Source organism: Eleutherodactylus coqui, chromosome 3 (assembly GCF_035609145.1).
Source record: "Eleutherodactylus coqui strain aEleCoq1 chromosome 3, aEleCoq1.hap1, whole genome shotgun sequence".
NCBI lineage: Eukaryota > Metazoa > Chordata > Amphibia > Anura > Eleutherodactylidae > Eleutherodactylus > Eleutherodactylus coqui.
Genome location: NC_089839.1, coordinates 159,298,305 through 159,314,556, shown reverse-complemented (window position 1 = coordinate 159,314,556; position 16,252 = coordinate 159,298,305). Strand labels below are relative to the sequence as shown.

General features: G+C 41.4%; 1 protein-coding gene across 1 annotated transcript in view; it reads left to right on the top strand.

The window, feature by feature from the left end:
- The window catches only part of HDAC11 (histone deacetylase 11), a 36,065-nt gene extending 21,927 nt beyond the window's left edge, over positions 1–14,138 (top strand). Inside the window, exons 6-10 of the mRNA XM_066596447.1 lie at positions 3,513–3,589; positions 5,559–5,621; positions 6,557–6,653; positions 9,299–9,477; positions 12,806–14,138. Of these exons, the coding sequence (XP_066452544.1) occupies positions 3,513–3,589; positions 5,559–5,621; positions 6,557–6,653; positions 9,299–9,477; positions 12,806–12,985 (596 nt within the window). The 3' untranslated portion in view covers positions 12,986–14,138. The remainder of the gene's footprint in view (positions 1–3,512; positions 3,590–5,558; positions 5,622–6,556; positions 6,654–9,298; positions 9,478–12,805) is intronic.
- Positions 14,139–16,252: the final 2,114 nt, after the last annotated feature.

Below are 16,252 nucleotides of genomic sequence, written 5' to 3'. Positions count from 1 at the left end.
TGCGGAATCTGACTCGTCCGTGTGCAAGAGGCCTAAGAGAGACCTATAGAAGCAGAGGACAGTTGTGGGCGAGCCCTCATGCTGAACTTTTGCATCCAGGTTCACAAGCCTTTAGCTATAAACACATAAGAAAAATCTCTAAAAAGTGTTTATTTAGAATCAAACTGGAAATCCTTTGCTTGCTTGTAGAGGAGGCTGGGGTGGGGGCTGGCCCTTCCGCACTTCCACAGTTACTATTTAGCTAGCCAGTTGGTATGTGTTGGGTGGTAGCTGTCCTCCACTGATTACAACACAGTGGTAGGGCTTAAATGCAAAATAGTAGGTCCTGACTAAAAGCCTGAAAACCTTACTGCTAAAGGTCCCGGCCTCACGTCTACGTACCCTACCTACATGTAGGTGACTCTCAAAGTCTGCAATATCGCCCTCCATTTGATACCTGATGAGGCAACCAAATGGTCCTCTCATAATACCCTATGGAACAATCCCAATCTTCCGCACTTAAAATGCATGCCAGACACCATCGTCTGGAGGTGTCATGAAATCACTACCCTCTCGGATGTAGTCGAGGGGGGCAATCTCCATACCTTCTCACAATTGCAGATACATTTTGGCCTTCCCACCAATCCCTCTTTAGGTACTTTCAACTTCAACATGCCCTGAGAGCCCAATTTGGGGACCTAAAAATCCTCTTTGCTTTGACCAGGTTAAAGGACTTGGCACTGATGGCCAATTTTCTAAAGCCGCTCTTTTGTTTTATAGACAACTGACACATAGCCTTGCTTCACTGAAGGATAGGACTCTTGATAAATGGGGCTCGGATATAGCAGACCTGGACTCGGATGACTAGAGTGGCCTCTTGGCCAGCTTTGGGCCTCCTCTAATTAGTGCTAGGGACAGACTAAACGTATCCCCTGGTGCGGAGTGACCAAGATGTCTGAGTATGGACACAATCGTGCATATGTTTTGGCAGGATATTCTTACAGACTTATTGGTGGGATATTTTTGAGTTTATAGAAGCAAACTTGGGATCCCTGCATATCTTACAACCTAAAATCTGCCTCTGGCCTTGTGGAAGACCTTCTGGTTGACTCAACAACACACATTCTATACAGATTGCTGCTTTTTTACACTAAAAAAAGTTATATTGCTTAACTGGAAACATCACAAAAAAACCATACTAGAGCTGCCTGGCTGCATGCGTTAAATGGTATTATCCCTCTATATAAACTGACATACATGGCTCGAGGTTGCCCTGCCCAATTTAATAAGATATGTTGTCGGTGGGTTGACTGCCCTAATACTGCATTAAATATATATAACTCCTTTTCTCTTGAAAATCTAAGGTTTCTTCTCTTTTAACCTTTAATACTTGCATGGATACAGGGTGTTCACTACATTGGCGGTCATGCTGTGGGTAAAGTTAAAGTTTTTGGTATCTTTGTTGCGATTTCCCAAGTTGGGACTCTTGGACTCCTTCATTAAAAAAGCCCAAAGGTAATAATTTTATTTTAATTATAAAAAAAAGGGATTATAAGAGGGTATCATAAACTGTAAGGCCACTCTCACACACACCACTTTTTACCATGATTAATGCAGTGACCCAAGCGCAGCGCTAACCATGGTACAACGCCACAATTGATTTCAATAGGGCTTTACAGACGTGCTCGAACGTGGCGTTTCTAACGCCACGATTTCTGAGCGCTGTTTGTTCTATTTTTGCGCAATTTACCACTTTTGAACGCATCTGATATGCCTGCTATGTGTATCTGTGCAGTAGTTTGGGAGAAACTTGCATTTTATTAGTAGCAGTCAGATACTAAACAAGTTAAAATACTAACAATAATCTGTCTGAGTGGCGGTGTGAGTTACATATGATGATGTCACAGTCATGTGATCAGTCACCGGGGCTCTGATCTCTGCCCCTGATCACATGACAGTGATGTCACCGCAGGTCCTAAAACATGCAGAGCTTTACAGCAGCTGTGTGCTTACAGGACCTGTGATGATGTCACAGTCATGTAATCGGGGCAGAGCTCCGAGACCTGGGGACTGATCACATGATGGTGGCATCATCACAGGTACCGTAAGCACATGGCTGCTGTCCAGCTCTGTTGGTTTCGGACCTGTGACCAACTCCAATCCCTTTCACTATATTATATTAGTAAGTGACCTATTGTGCCACCAGAAACACTGGTACTAGTCCTGCATATTCATGAGCTGCAGATTAGCCACATTCATCTCGCCCTCCAGCCACTGATTCACAGTTCTCTCTATGCACAATAATAGGCAGACAGCAGTCAATCTGAGGCTGGAGTGCAGATGGGTGTATCTAGTCTGCAGCTCATGAATATCCAGGACTACTTTAGGTCGTCCTCTATGCCTTTGCTGCTACTGATAAAAGGCAAGTTCTTCAAAAACTACTGCACAGATCCACACAGCAGACATATCACTATAATCAGTGTTACCGCCACTACCTTATGGTGCTCTTAGAGAGATGCAACAAGATAATGACAGAGTCTTTTAAACCACTTGGCAACATCAGTCATACAATTGCAGCACTGGTGTAACACTGTGTACCTAATGCCCAGAGCTGTAAATATACGACATGGAGATGGTGTGTGCTTAGGAACTGTTTGGGTTGCCTGACAGGCATAATACACTGCAATACATGTAGTTTGTATTATGTAAGTGGTCAAACAATCGCAAGTCCAAGTCCTATGGTGGGAATAAAAATTATTGTGAAAAGGTTGATTAAATTGAAAAAATAAAATATTACATTTACTTGTGCTTTAAAATTACAAGATTAACCCACATAATGAATGCTCTCAAAAATTTTAAAAAGTATATCCCTTTTATTACTTCAAGCACCTCCGCCCCCCCCCCCCCCACACACACACACTCACACTTTCCCACCATAAAGAGAAATAAAAGATAATCAATGGGATCTATGTCTCTTGAAATCGTACCAGTGGAAACTACAATTTGGCACACAAAAAATACATATACAGATATCCTACAGCTCCATCACTGGTATAAAAAAATAGTTGTGTTTCCCAGAATGTATCAACTCAAAACAAATTAGTAAAAAACAAAACAAAGAAATCGTGTTTGCAATCTCTGGATGATACATCACAACCTAATGGTCACGCTGCAACCTGTAAATTACCACAACACTCACAAGAAGTCCAACATGTTGTGATTTTCGGCAACTTGTGGGTTGCAACGTGACCACATTCACTTTCATTAGGCTGCATTATGTTTGCATTGGGATACTGCAATCTGTGGACGCTCGATGTGTGTCCCAGTCAGAGTCGCTGTGTAAACTTAGCCTTAAACATCATGACATCTAGTCCTATGTGTCTAAGAAGATATATATGTCTAGTCCAATATGTCTAGAGATTGAGCAATGGCTATAGATCCGTCCCATGCAAGATGGCTTCTGCCAAGGCTGTTCTCCCTAAAGTACTCTGCACAGGTTTGTCTTTTGAAGGTCTGTCTTTTATTTTTTTAAGGTGGAGGCTTTCATCACTGTTCCGGTGACAAAGGTGGAGGATTTTGTGCATATGCTGACATCACATTAGCTATCAAGGTATAGTTCATGAGGTATAACTTTTATAGAGCTTTATTTAGAAAACAAGATAGAAAACAGACATGCTGTGGATTTACAATCCATGCCGCAGTTCAATATCTGCTTTGGTGAGGGTACTAAATTTAAACAAATCTCATCCAAAGTGTCTACAGCTGAATGGGAGCTTTTTCCATTGGCTGCTGATGGTTTAAATACTTAAAGACAGCATCTTCAAGTCATTCCCACACCCCACCCGCTCGCACCCCAAAAGGAAGCGATAGCAAAACACACATCAGGCCATAACTACCACAGTGTTCAGTATTGGTAGTAACACTCTACTCTAATTTACATGCGTTTTCATCTACTGTACTCATCTGCTGTGACGGGCCCCTTATTGTGTAGTAATAAGGCTTTATACCTCTACTTTGATTATAGTTTGGCATGTGTGCAGCAATATATGAAACATGAGTGCTGACCTGGTGGTATTAATTTTTTTTTTTTTAATGTTCATTCCACCTTTTTAATGTCTTTTTGAACATCTGTGTGTTCAATAAAGTTTGTGTTTTTTAATGGCAATTGTGAAAACTTGAGGATTAGTCACCTTGCAGGATCGCCACCTTTCCTCCACCTAGGTGGGTGGCCGCACTTCAATGACCCATATGCAGACTAGAATTGGTGTTTAACTTAGGAAGTCCATTTATTATGGCAGCAATAATGGATAACAAAGGTAACAAGCTTCACACTGTTAGTCACAGTGCACACATGTATGAAATAACAACAGAATCCTAGACGTCTGGCTACTAACTGACATAGGATACTCTCCTATCTAACACAGTGGCCTAATGACGCAGCACTTTCCATCAGCATACCCAACTGGGCGTCAGTCTAGGGGCGTCCTTCCCTGTCAGACTCATTGGCAGTATCACAGCCTGCTCTGCCACAGACCTCAGGCTTTCAGCTTTCTCTCAGCTTCTCTACCAGGAAATATCTCCTGCAGCAGCTCTGCTCTGGATTTCAGTAAGGTAGAACTCAATGTATCTGGAGGTTTTAACTCATGCAGACACTTCCATGCAGCTGTTCTTGTTGATTAGCACACAGCGAAGCCTGTTCTCAAGCCCTCTGCAGGTCATTCCATGTACTGCTTTGCCACACAATGTTAGATGTGTGATTTAGAGCTTTGGTGATTCCTGTAGGTTTAGTATGTAGTGTGGTAAGTGGCTTCAGACACCTTATAGTTATAGGGTCTTATTTTGTAGGTCAATCAGTGGCAATGAGGAATAGAGCTGTATTGTGATATCAGGAAGCCATGGAACTCATGGGTGAAAAGTGAAAATCAGAAAGAAGGATTCTGTTTGCTTGCCATTGCATGTTTTATATATGAGCCCTAGAGTATATACGGAGTCACTCCCTGGCACAAAATTTCTCTCTGAAGTCAGAAAGTCTCTGTTGGAACTTGCTCTTCTCCTGCACTATAGTACATGGTGTATTATGTAACCATAGACCCTTTGTGTTTTGGCGTATAGTTCCTCTGTAAGACAGAATTCTCATTTCGAAGTAATGCTCTAAGGGGAAAACGGCAGAGTAATACGTACAGTATGCGATTGAGACTGTAATTTCTATACTGTATAATTCTAAAAGCATGGCGTAAACTAACTAATGTGGACTAGACCTAGCGAGAAAATAGAAATGTAAGAGTATCACTTGTGCCCCACAAATGGATCAATGCAGCAGGCTGTTCCACATAGTCAGTCCTCAACTCTTCCAGATGCAATGCAATAGCAGAAGAAAACTTAACGGGATGCCAGCACTTCAAAAAACTGTATACAAGTTTTGTATATGTTTGGCTTGGAATAAAAAACATGCATATTTCGAAATGCTGACGTCCGATCAAGTTCTCTTCTGGTTTTGTAATAAATGCAGACCATTGAGTTATTACTGCTGTATATTTAGAAGAGTAAACAACAATCAATGATTTTTTATATTTTTATAGTTCTTATTCGAGCGTGTTGAAGGTGTTTCTAAAGCGACCATAATTGACCTGGATGCCCATCAGGTACTCAACTATGTATTATATTAATGTCATCAGATCTCTTATAGGTTTTAAGAACCTGTCTCCCAAAGACCAACCCATTTTAAATGGAAGCTGATCCAGTGATCTGCTGATCATTGCAAGTCTTGCTTCTCTATCCCCAGTGATCAGCTGTCATTCATCATTCATTTTCTTATTAGGGCATGTGACCTCGTAGAAGGAAGGGGGCTACTATGTGAACCAGCAGAGTGGAGGGCTACTACCAAGATTACATTACATGGACAGCCAATCTTCTCCAGCGGGACATGATCAGCACATGGCAACTTCCCCTACAATTTTCAGCTACTTGCTGGGGCCTCGGCTGCTAGATACCACTACTGACAGACTTGTCTGTGGTGAGACAATACATTTAGGCTACAGCTACACAGTTAGTTTGCTGTGACATGGATTGCATGGCTTAAAATTGCAATGTTTCCATGTACGTCAAAGCATAATGAAAGTGATTGTGATTACACTGACTCGCAACTTACCATGACCCACATAACTCAAGAAATCATCAAACACTGGATTTCTTGCTACCTGCAGGTCGCAGTAACCTGAGTCGTTATGCGACCACATGTACTTCCATTATGTTTGAATGTAGTGTGTAGCACTGCCATCTTTGCCCATGCGATCTGTGTCATGGCCAAAGTTGCTATGTAGCCCTAGCCTAAATTAGGTAAACTTTAACATTTCAGATAACTGCTTTCAGACATTATTTAGAAAAAAATCAAGATCATATTCCTGATGTAAAATATTACTTGGAGTAGAGAGATGAAAGCAAACAACTGGTTGTATTAAGTAATGATAATTCACAATACAGATTGTGGCACATTTAGGGCATTCATAGTAATTCTGGATATGTATATGCTTTATATATTCTTTGTCTGAAAATCCCCTATTTTCTTTCATTTTATTAGGGTAATGGACATGCCAGAGATTTCATAGATGATAAAAGGGTGTACATCATGGACATGTACAATCGTCACATATACCCTGGAGATACATTTGCCAAGCGTATGTAATCATCAAGTTCATTTAAAACCTAATCTTTGTGGTAATATTAGTGCCTGGCTAAAAATGAATGCAATGGGATCCAATGCTTTACATGGTCCTGATTTTCCAGCAACGTATTCTCACGGCTAATAACTGTGAGAAAATGCTTGTCTAAATGAGGCCTAAGGCTGCAGTATTACCAGCAAAATCATGCAGCTGAGCAGTCTACTTAGAAACCACCTAGCCTGTATCGATGTGGTTTTGTTCACATGGGGCACCAGCAATTTCTGAACCCGCGCTTACTGTGTGCTGCATAGTTTAAAGTAGAATTTTGATTTTGGAGGAACCCTAATCCTAGAAATGTTTTAATAAATTTATGTATCAGATAAACCTGCCTATAGTACTTAAATTGGCAAAATGAAAAAGTTGCAACAGACTGAGGCTTCTTTCACATGAGCGCATATCGGCCGGCCTTTTCACGGACGGCCGATATGCACTGTGATCAGATGCATTGGATTCCAATGCATCAAATCACATGGGCGAATTTGCGAGACGTAAAAACGCCCGGCCAAGCCAATATAGCGCTGGACGTTTTTACGTCAGACCCAAAACATAGTTCTGGAACTATGTTTTGGGCCAGAATACGTCGGTCGTTGCATGGGCTCCTATGGGAGCCCATGACAGCGGCTGTAAGTGGGAGGGAGTTTAGCAGCCTGGCTGCTAAACTCCCTCCCTCTGTTCTCCTTTCCCCGTGCAGGCTCACCTGTCTTCCTTCGTGCTCGTTCTGTGCAATGGGAGGGGGTGGAACAGGGGCAAAGCCAAGCGCCGGTCCGCCCCGCCTTCTCCCATTGATGTTATGGATAAGGGGCAGGATGGGGGCGGAGCTAAGCATCCACCCCTTATCCATAGCCATCAATGAGAGGAGGCGGGGCAGACTAGCGCTTAACTCCACCTCGTCCCGCACCTCCCATTGCACAGAACGAGCAGGGAGGAAGAGAGGTGAGCCTGCGATGTGGAGGGAGGGGAAATGGAAGACGGCCTGGTGAGCTTGGTGCATTTGCGCCGGGCTCACCAGGCCATCTGAACAGGCGCAGAAACATTTGATTTGTGCGCCCATTCACCAAATTTTTCTCAACCGATGTAGTGTGTATCTGCCGGCCATGAAAACGGCCAGCTGATATCCGCTTGTGTGAAAGAAGCTTTAGAAACTGTGTTATAGAAATCTTGCGATGAACACTCGGCATTTTATTATGAGCCATTTGGCATTCAGTTTTATACGGTATTTCAAACATTGTTCAAAGTATTAACTTTTTTTTTTAATACCAGAACGTTTTTGAATATACACTTGCAAGAAAAGGTAATTGAACCCCTTGGAATTACCTGGATTTTAACATTGATTACAAATAAAATGTTATAATAATAGACAAGCACAAACTAACTGAACTAATAACAGGCAATCATTTACACCTTCCATGTCTTTTATTGAGCACTTGAGTAAACATCCACAGCGCAGGAAGAAAGTGAATAAGAAAAGCTGTTTGTTTCGGATATGGTCCCACAGTAGTGAAAATGCAGTGCAGCTGAAGCAACACCCTGCTGCAGAAGCCAGTGCCCAATGATGTTATCAATAATCCTGCCACTTTATCAGGAAAATCTTCTGCCTATTTTTCCACTGAAGTTTGGCAGGGCTTTGCTGCATTGTGATTTCCTTACTGTGAGATTGGATATACAAGATTCATAGTGCTTTGTCCTTTAAATAAAAGCACACAAAGATTGGTTACTGACAAATCTATTCCCAAAAATGGTTGGTGAGTGTGAACCATGCCTTACTACAAGCAATTATTAGAAGATGTGTTATAGAGATGCATGAAGCTTAAAAATGCTACAAAAGCCTTCCTAAAGGCCTGAGTGTAACATCAATGTACAGTTAAATAAATAATTTACAAAGGGTAGCTGGGCTACATTGTTTCCATGACTCCCATACAAAGTGATTGGGGGTTACAGAAACAGCATAGCTCATTGTGCTACACTCTTTCCATAACTCCTATTGACTTCTATGGCAGTTACTTAAACAGCATAAGACCACCCCAGCCATTGTATATAGCTCAGAAGGGGCAGTGCGTGCTACACCCTAAAAGGTGTGGAAACGACACATCAGACTTTTATTAAATATCCCGTGGATATGCTATAAAAGTCCAGATGGGTGTAACTCTTTAACCCTATCAAGATGCTGTGCGGACTCTTCATTCAATGCATCCTGGAAATCCTGATGAAATGAAACACATTTGCAATGAGGAATGCCCCAAAATTCTGCCTCGGTATTGTACAAATCCTGTTTGAAGTTACAGGAAAGGTTTGGTAGAGGTGACTTCTGCTAAAGGACAATTTACAGGTTATTAAATTTAAGGGTTCCATTCTCCTCTTCACTATGGATGTTTACTCAATGTGTTCAATAAGACATGAACAGTACAACTTTTTGTGAGTGATTAGTTCAATTGTGTTTGTCTATAATTATGACTTGGATAATAATTAGATCCCATTTTTATTTGCAACTGCACCTGCTTTATGTAACAAAGTTTTTTTGTTACAGTTTCTAAAATTCAGGCCTTTACATGTGGTTTAGATAGTAAAAAATATTAATTTAATTAATTGGATTTATATAACAGGTGCAATAAAGAGGAAAATAGAACTAGACTGGGGCACAGAAGACAAAGAATATTTGGAAAAAGTGGAAACACATGTGAAGGGGGCACTGAATGAGGTCACTCCAGATGTGATTATTTACAATGCAGGGACAGATATTCTGGATGGAGATCCACTCGGAGGACTCTCAATTTCTCCTCAAGTGAGTAACAAATAATTCACTATAAAAAATTAGGCAGATGTATTGAACCCTTATAAGACTCTATTTCACATCTACACAGTGCCATCCTAAAATCCTGACCAAAATAATGCAGCATGCTGCAGTGTTTCCTCCAGGAAAATACAAGAGGGAATGCCAAAAGCTAGAATACCCCATTTTAGTTAAACACCATTCGTTTCTGTCATTGGACAGTTTCAGCATCCTGTTTTCGTACCCCCATGATAAAGAAGAAAACTGGAAAACTGAAGGGAACCCGAGCGCTGTTATCAACCTAGCCTAAGCCAACCTAAAAATGCTTCAATGGCATATTATACTGCAGTACTAAATGTAAAGACTGTTCTTTTATAATTAGGTTATTTTTCACAGTTATAAAGTTTGAAATGAACATGTGCATAGCAACGCAAATAAAAAAGATAAAAAACTACAATACATATGCTCCATCAAGATATCACACAGTCCACAATTACTTATAGTGAACAATATCGAAATATAGTGGGAGAAGTGTTCCCAACAACATTCCAACATGAGCCCATGAAAAGAAAAGCCAATCTCTGTAGTCGCAGTGGCATCATAACAATAAGGTGAGAAAGGAGGAGGAGGAGAGAGAAGAAAGGGTGAAGGAAAGAAAACAAGAAGAGCGTGAAAGCAGGATGCCCTGCAGCACTAAGCAGAGGCCTAGCAGACATAATAGAGGATTGAGATCATGTGGCAGCGGCCATTTAAGAACTGTGATCAGAGCGCTCTCCCCATGCTGGGGGCGCAGCGCAGTAATAAGTGGCGAGAAAATAGAACAGAAATCAGATCTGGAAATACCTGAATTGGGTAGCTAGGAAACTGAACCTGGAGGGCATGGCAGAGCTTCAGAAATCTGTAAAAACATCTGCTTGGGCATGTCAACAATCATTCTTTTTACATGCAGTTTTGCTGAACTTATTTTTTTTCCACTTAAGTCAGTGTACAATCATCCCTGTGTTCCCTGAGAACCAACCTACACTGATAAATGAAAATACATCACTGCATAACTTGGAAAAGCAAGATCCATGATTAGCACCGCATCTTATTTACCAGCAATGATAATCAGGGTGCTGACACAAATTCCTGCTCTGCATATCTCATGGTTGGGCCGGGCCTCTGCCTGTCGCCTGGCCCTCTCAAGGCTAATTGAGTTGGGCCTCAGACTGCTGACTGACTCTGTATGCACTGTCCCAAAGGGACGGCCCTCACCAGTTGTTAGCTGACTTACCTCAGGGCTGCCAGGACCCATCTGCATGCCAGCCCAGTCCTTACCAAATGGGCAGTGCCCTCGTTGCCCAGCCCGCTTTCCTGCCAGCTTTCACCACAACTTACCATTGCGGCCTCGCCAGTTTGACCTGGCTGAACATTGGCTCCTTCAAGGACCACCCAAACGCTTGCGTAGCCTTCCCCACAGACACCAGCTGTAACGGCTTACCGGAGCTGCATAGGAGCTGCATATGTAGTAGCCATGTGGGATCAGAGAGTAGTCAGGAGCTGGAGGTCGTCAGCAGATAGTCATGTTTGCAGTACAAATGGATGAGGCAGAAAGCATAGTCAGATAACGAGGAGGGGCAGAGAGAGGAGAGAGAGCTTACAGTACTAAACCTTTGCATTGCAGGTAAAAATGAATAATGTGGAAACAATAACTCTAAAAATGGTGACAGGAAAATGAAGGACTCTATAAAGTGTACTGGGACAGTACAAGAGAGACTTATAGGGAATGTTTATAGGGGAGAGTGGGGGTTTCTTTGTTTTGTATTATATGTTAAAAGTGTCTTTGGACACAAAAATGTTTTTTTTTTCTAATAAAAAAGATTTGAATGAAAAAAAAAGAAAGCGTAGTCAGATGCAATGCCAAGAGTCACTATCAGGAAATCTCAGTTGCAGTACAAATGGATGAGGCAGAAAGCGTAGTCAGGCGGAGAGCCAGGAGTCTTCATCACGTAGTCACAGTTTGAAGGAGGAGCAGGTTAGTAGATGACTCTTGATAAAGGCAGTGGAGCACAATAACAAGACTAGAGTCATGCAGAGGAACTTGTCCAAAAGGCTGGATGGGTCAGTAGTGAGAGCTACTGACTGGAGTGCAGGAGGTTATCGGTTCAATTCTTGACAGCAGTACTGCTCTGTCTTGTGGGGTCATTTTGATTGCATCACCAAAGAACAGTGCCGCAATTCCATGACTGATGTTTTCCTACTATTCCCATGATTATAGTACAATTCTTACTATACCATGACTCAAATTGCATGGCTCTCGACCACAACTGTAGGCCGTCTTAAAAGGGCATTGTTAAAATTGTCTAGCCCTTGGCATTTAAAGTCCTCTAAGAGCGTACTTAATCACATATCCACTTCGTGACTTGATAAACTATGTGATGGCACTGTTTAATTTTTTTCTTTGATCTTGATATTGTTAATATCGGTATTAATATTGTTTTGTCTCCATTTTCTTCTCCGCTTAATGAAGGACCATATGACCACTACCCCAAGCCATCTTGTTAACCCGTAGTTAATGTTCAATCTTATTTGCGCTATAAGCTGCAAAGACTTGGTAGTGGTAACAAGCTTCCTGTGGCAATCTAAATTGAAAGTCGTAGAGCCTAAGTGCTGCTCTCTTGGTGGCCCAGGGAATGAGTCTTCAGCATAAAGAAGAGACACCCATGTACGGATTACTGTTTTGGGCTTTTTGCCACTCACCAGTACAGAGTAGGTTTCTGGTTGACTGGGTGAGAGGCCTTTGACATGTGTCTGTAGGGTTCTGTTTGTTATTGTGTAGACCATGAAGTTGGCTTGAGGAAACCCATCATGGTGGCCATCACAGTCCATAGAGGTAATAGCACATACTACCCAAAAAGAATGAGTTACATTTACATGGACAATAATTCCATCCTGACTGAAAAATGAGTCCAAAAATCAGATGGAAATAGCGCCCATTCATTTGAATGGGTGTATGCACACAGGCTTTTTTTTTTTGTTTTACTCGAACTCAATGTAATTTGAACAGCACATAGATCTGTCCAATGCGAGTTGCGTCAGAGAATCTCGGGCACAACCTTTTAAAAGCCTGTGTGCATGTACCCTTGTGGATTGGGATTTCTTTAGTGCTGATTTTGATAATTATTCATGATCTCAAGGTACGGGAGCCCCAAGGGTAAATTTCTCAATATACAGTGCCTTATCCCACTGTATACATACTATTGCTTACACTAAAGTAAAAGATCTGTTTCCCATAAACATTGTGCTATGTTATTAATTTTTGGACAATGAATAATCCTTTTTGTATTGTTTTTATGATTAGGGAATTATAAAGAGAGATGAAATTGTGTTCAGCATTTCCCGGAGCCGTTCCATCCCAATTCTGATGGTCACCTCAGGAGGATACCAAAAGAGGACAGCACGGATAATTGCAGATTCTATACTCAATTTGCACAACCTTGGCCTTATTTCCAACTCTCTGTCCAATAAATCTAGGATATGAGCATGGTTTTAAAAAAATGGACTGACATTTTAACTAACTAGGTGTGGCAATAATTTACATTTTGTTTAAAAAAATGTAACATGTGAATCCTAAAATACTGTGTATTTATTTTGGCAGGAAAAAGTTCTAAACTAACATTGGAAATTCTGAGAGCATTTCAATTTTCATTTTTCATTGGTAATTTGTTTTTTACCCCTAATAAAACCAATAAATGGCAAAAAGGCAGTGAAAATAGATGTTAAAAAATAGCCCTATAGGCCATGGAAAAAAAACACAGCAAAAATAATTTTGGTAGCTTAAGAAAAAAAAATAGGGCAGCAAAACCACCACATGGGTAAAATCCCTGAGAAGTGTCTGGTCTTTTAGGACCAAAACACCCTGGTCCTTAAGTGGTTAATGGAATGTGTAGCCTATAGATGCATGGAGTCAGCAGAAACTGGAGATTGTGAGTGGAGACATATGCCCATGTGAAAATGCTTATTCACCCAAAAGTTGAGGTTCCCAGAGGTAGAACTCACATCTATTAGGCATATGAGCTTTATCCTATGGCCTATTAAAATAGGGCCTTAAATATGACTGTAACTGAAGGAATAATTTAATGGGGTTCTGACACTAAAAACCTATAATGTCTCTATTATTAATTTTATTACTTGGCAGAAGCTACATCTTTTTGAGATTTGTCTCTAGAATCATTTTCCTAAAGGTGCCAAATGTTATTTCTAGCAATACGAGTTGGTAGGTTGGGCGTCTTACACAACTTCATGAAAAAGATTGCAACATATTTGACGAAGTAGAATGCTCAACGGCAAGTTTATTTAACAGGCCTTTCACTACACTGTACTATCACAGATATTAGGTTGTGTAAGCATTCTTTCATACTTTGTGAAGCACTAATAAGGAGGGAACGGACTGTGCATGAAGGCAATAATATAGGGAATAATGGTGTGGTGGGGTCATTACACTGTTAACTCTTTGTGCTGCTGAGCTTTCAGGTTTTTAGCAGTTATGCTGAATATTTTACCAGCAAAGTGATTACTACAGGTGTCTCACTGAAACTGTTCTCTGGTTGTAGATTTCTCTTTGTCAAGTGTTCAGTTATAAGTAGTGATTTCACTTCTGCTCTTAGTTTGGAAATAAATTCTTCACTGTACTAATACAAGGATTCTGTCTGCTTTGACTTGGTCTTGTTGAGTGTGCAATGTAAAATATGCCTGCATTAGACTGAGCTGTATTCAGACAGGCAAGTGTGATATCGGTCCAAGAAACTCTGCCCAATAAGGCACTCGTAAACCTACGATTTTTGCCTGCTATTGCATTGGCCTTTTCAAGGAAAACCCGTGTGAATGCGGCCTTACTGCCTGTGTCTTAGTCTTCCCTGCAGTCCTTGCATTCTATTCATGGACACAGTGATAGTGAAATAGCAGTGGTCCATTAACATGCAATATTAATTGGTTCCAGGACAAGCATTTTATGTTGCAATTATTGTATGTTGAAACCACAACTCTATGGAAAACAGGCTGCCGTGTCCTCCGCACTGACAGCATTCTCTTCCTGGTAACGGGGCTTTGAATACCCTGCCTCCAGCAAGTGAGTTCTGTGATTGTATTAAGAGTGCCTCTGGCTCAGCCAACCACAGCCAGCGCCCGATCATTCACAGCCATTCAGTAAATGACTTCACTGAATGGCTGTGATTGGTTCATCAAACACCCGCTCTGATTGGCTGAGCCAGTGGCGCTCATGATCCAATCACAGAACGTGCTTGCTGGAGGCAGGGTATTCAAAGCCCCGTTACCAGGAAGAGAATGCTGTCAGCGCGGAGGACACGGCAGCCTGTCACAGCGCTGGAGACCAGCGCAAGGCACTGGGACGCCGTCGACTAGGTAAGTATAAGACACCACCCAAAAATATGACACTGTGCCTCTTTTGGGGGGAAAAATAACATAAGACAATGTCTTATTTTCAGGGAAGCACGGTGTACATATATATATATATGTGTGAGGTATGTAGTGACCCAGAGTAGGGTCCCTCCATCATTTGTAAGTCTGTTTGTCTTTAAATCTATAGAGGAGTTTAAGAAGGGACTTGATGTCTTTCTAGTGTGGAAGGATATTACAGGATATAAATTTTAGGTGACCAGCGGGTTGTTGATTCGGGTATACAGACAGGTAGAAACTATTAGAGGTTGATCCTGGGATTAGTCTGACTGCCATTAGGGAGTCGGAAAGGAATTTCCCCCCAAAAGGGCTAATTGGCTTTTGCCTCTTGAGGTTTTTTGCCTTTCTCTGGATCAACAAGGATGTTAAACAGGCTGAACTAGATGGACATTGTCTTGATTCGGCCTTACATACTATGTTACTATGTTAAGTAAGTTTGTTTGAAGTGTGTTTTGATTGGTGGTGCATAATGGAGAATAAGGAGGAGTTTTGTGAGTTAAAGAGTTGAAGGAGGAGAGTGTTGTTGGTGGTTGGAGGTGCGCGCAGGAGAGACGTACTGCCGGGGCTAGACCGTGGCTATGTCTCTGCTGCTAGAAGGAGTTGGTATGGAAAGTGCTGAAGCCTATTACAGCTAACAGCTAAAGTGAGAGTGATTTGAGAGACCGTGTAACAGAAGAAAGTGTCCTTCAGATAATAGTGACTAAAGATGTGTGTTTTGTGAAAAAAAAACCTTCTGTTGTCAACAGTGTTCAGAAAGGTAAAGTTCAGAAATCTTTTCAGAAGCCTGTATCTTCATGTTGAGAAGTACAAGTAATTTGCCTGTGTTGGAAGATCAAAGTTGGATCATGAGTAAAAGGAAAACGTGTGTCCCCAGTTTTGAAAATCACTTTTTGTCCGTGAACTCATTTATTTATCGCGAGTAACTTAAGACTTATTTTGGGACACTGGCGTCACTACAATAATCTAGGACTGAAATGTAGTCATCAAGTCTGCTAGAATCTTATATTTCTTGCTAGTGACTGAGCTGGGATATACTTCAGTCTTTGGGAAAAGAGGCAGTAGAGCCACCGGTTGCTGTAGGTGTATATTTAGGTGTGTTGGTTTATTACTGCAATAAATAGTGCATATGTGCCCACAGTCGTTATTATGACAGTACACAGAACGTATCATTACTATTTATACTTTCCTTCCTCACCATTCCCCGGCAGTCTAATTGCAAAGCTGCCACAGCATGGATCGCACAGACTACTTATGCATGTGCACCTAATGACACCTCCTTTCATGAGTATGCGCCTATGTAGTCCATGGGATGCATGCAGTGGCAGCTTTTCGA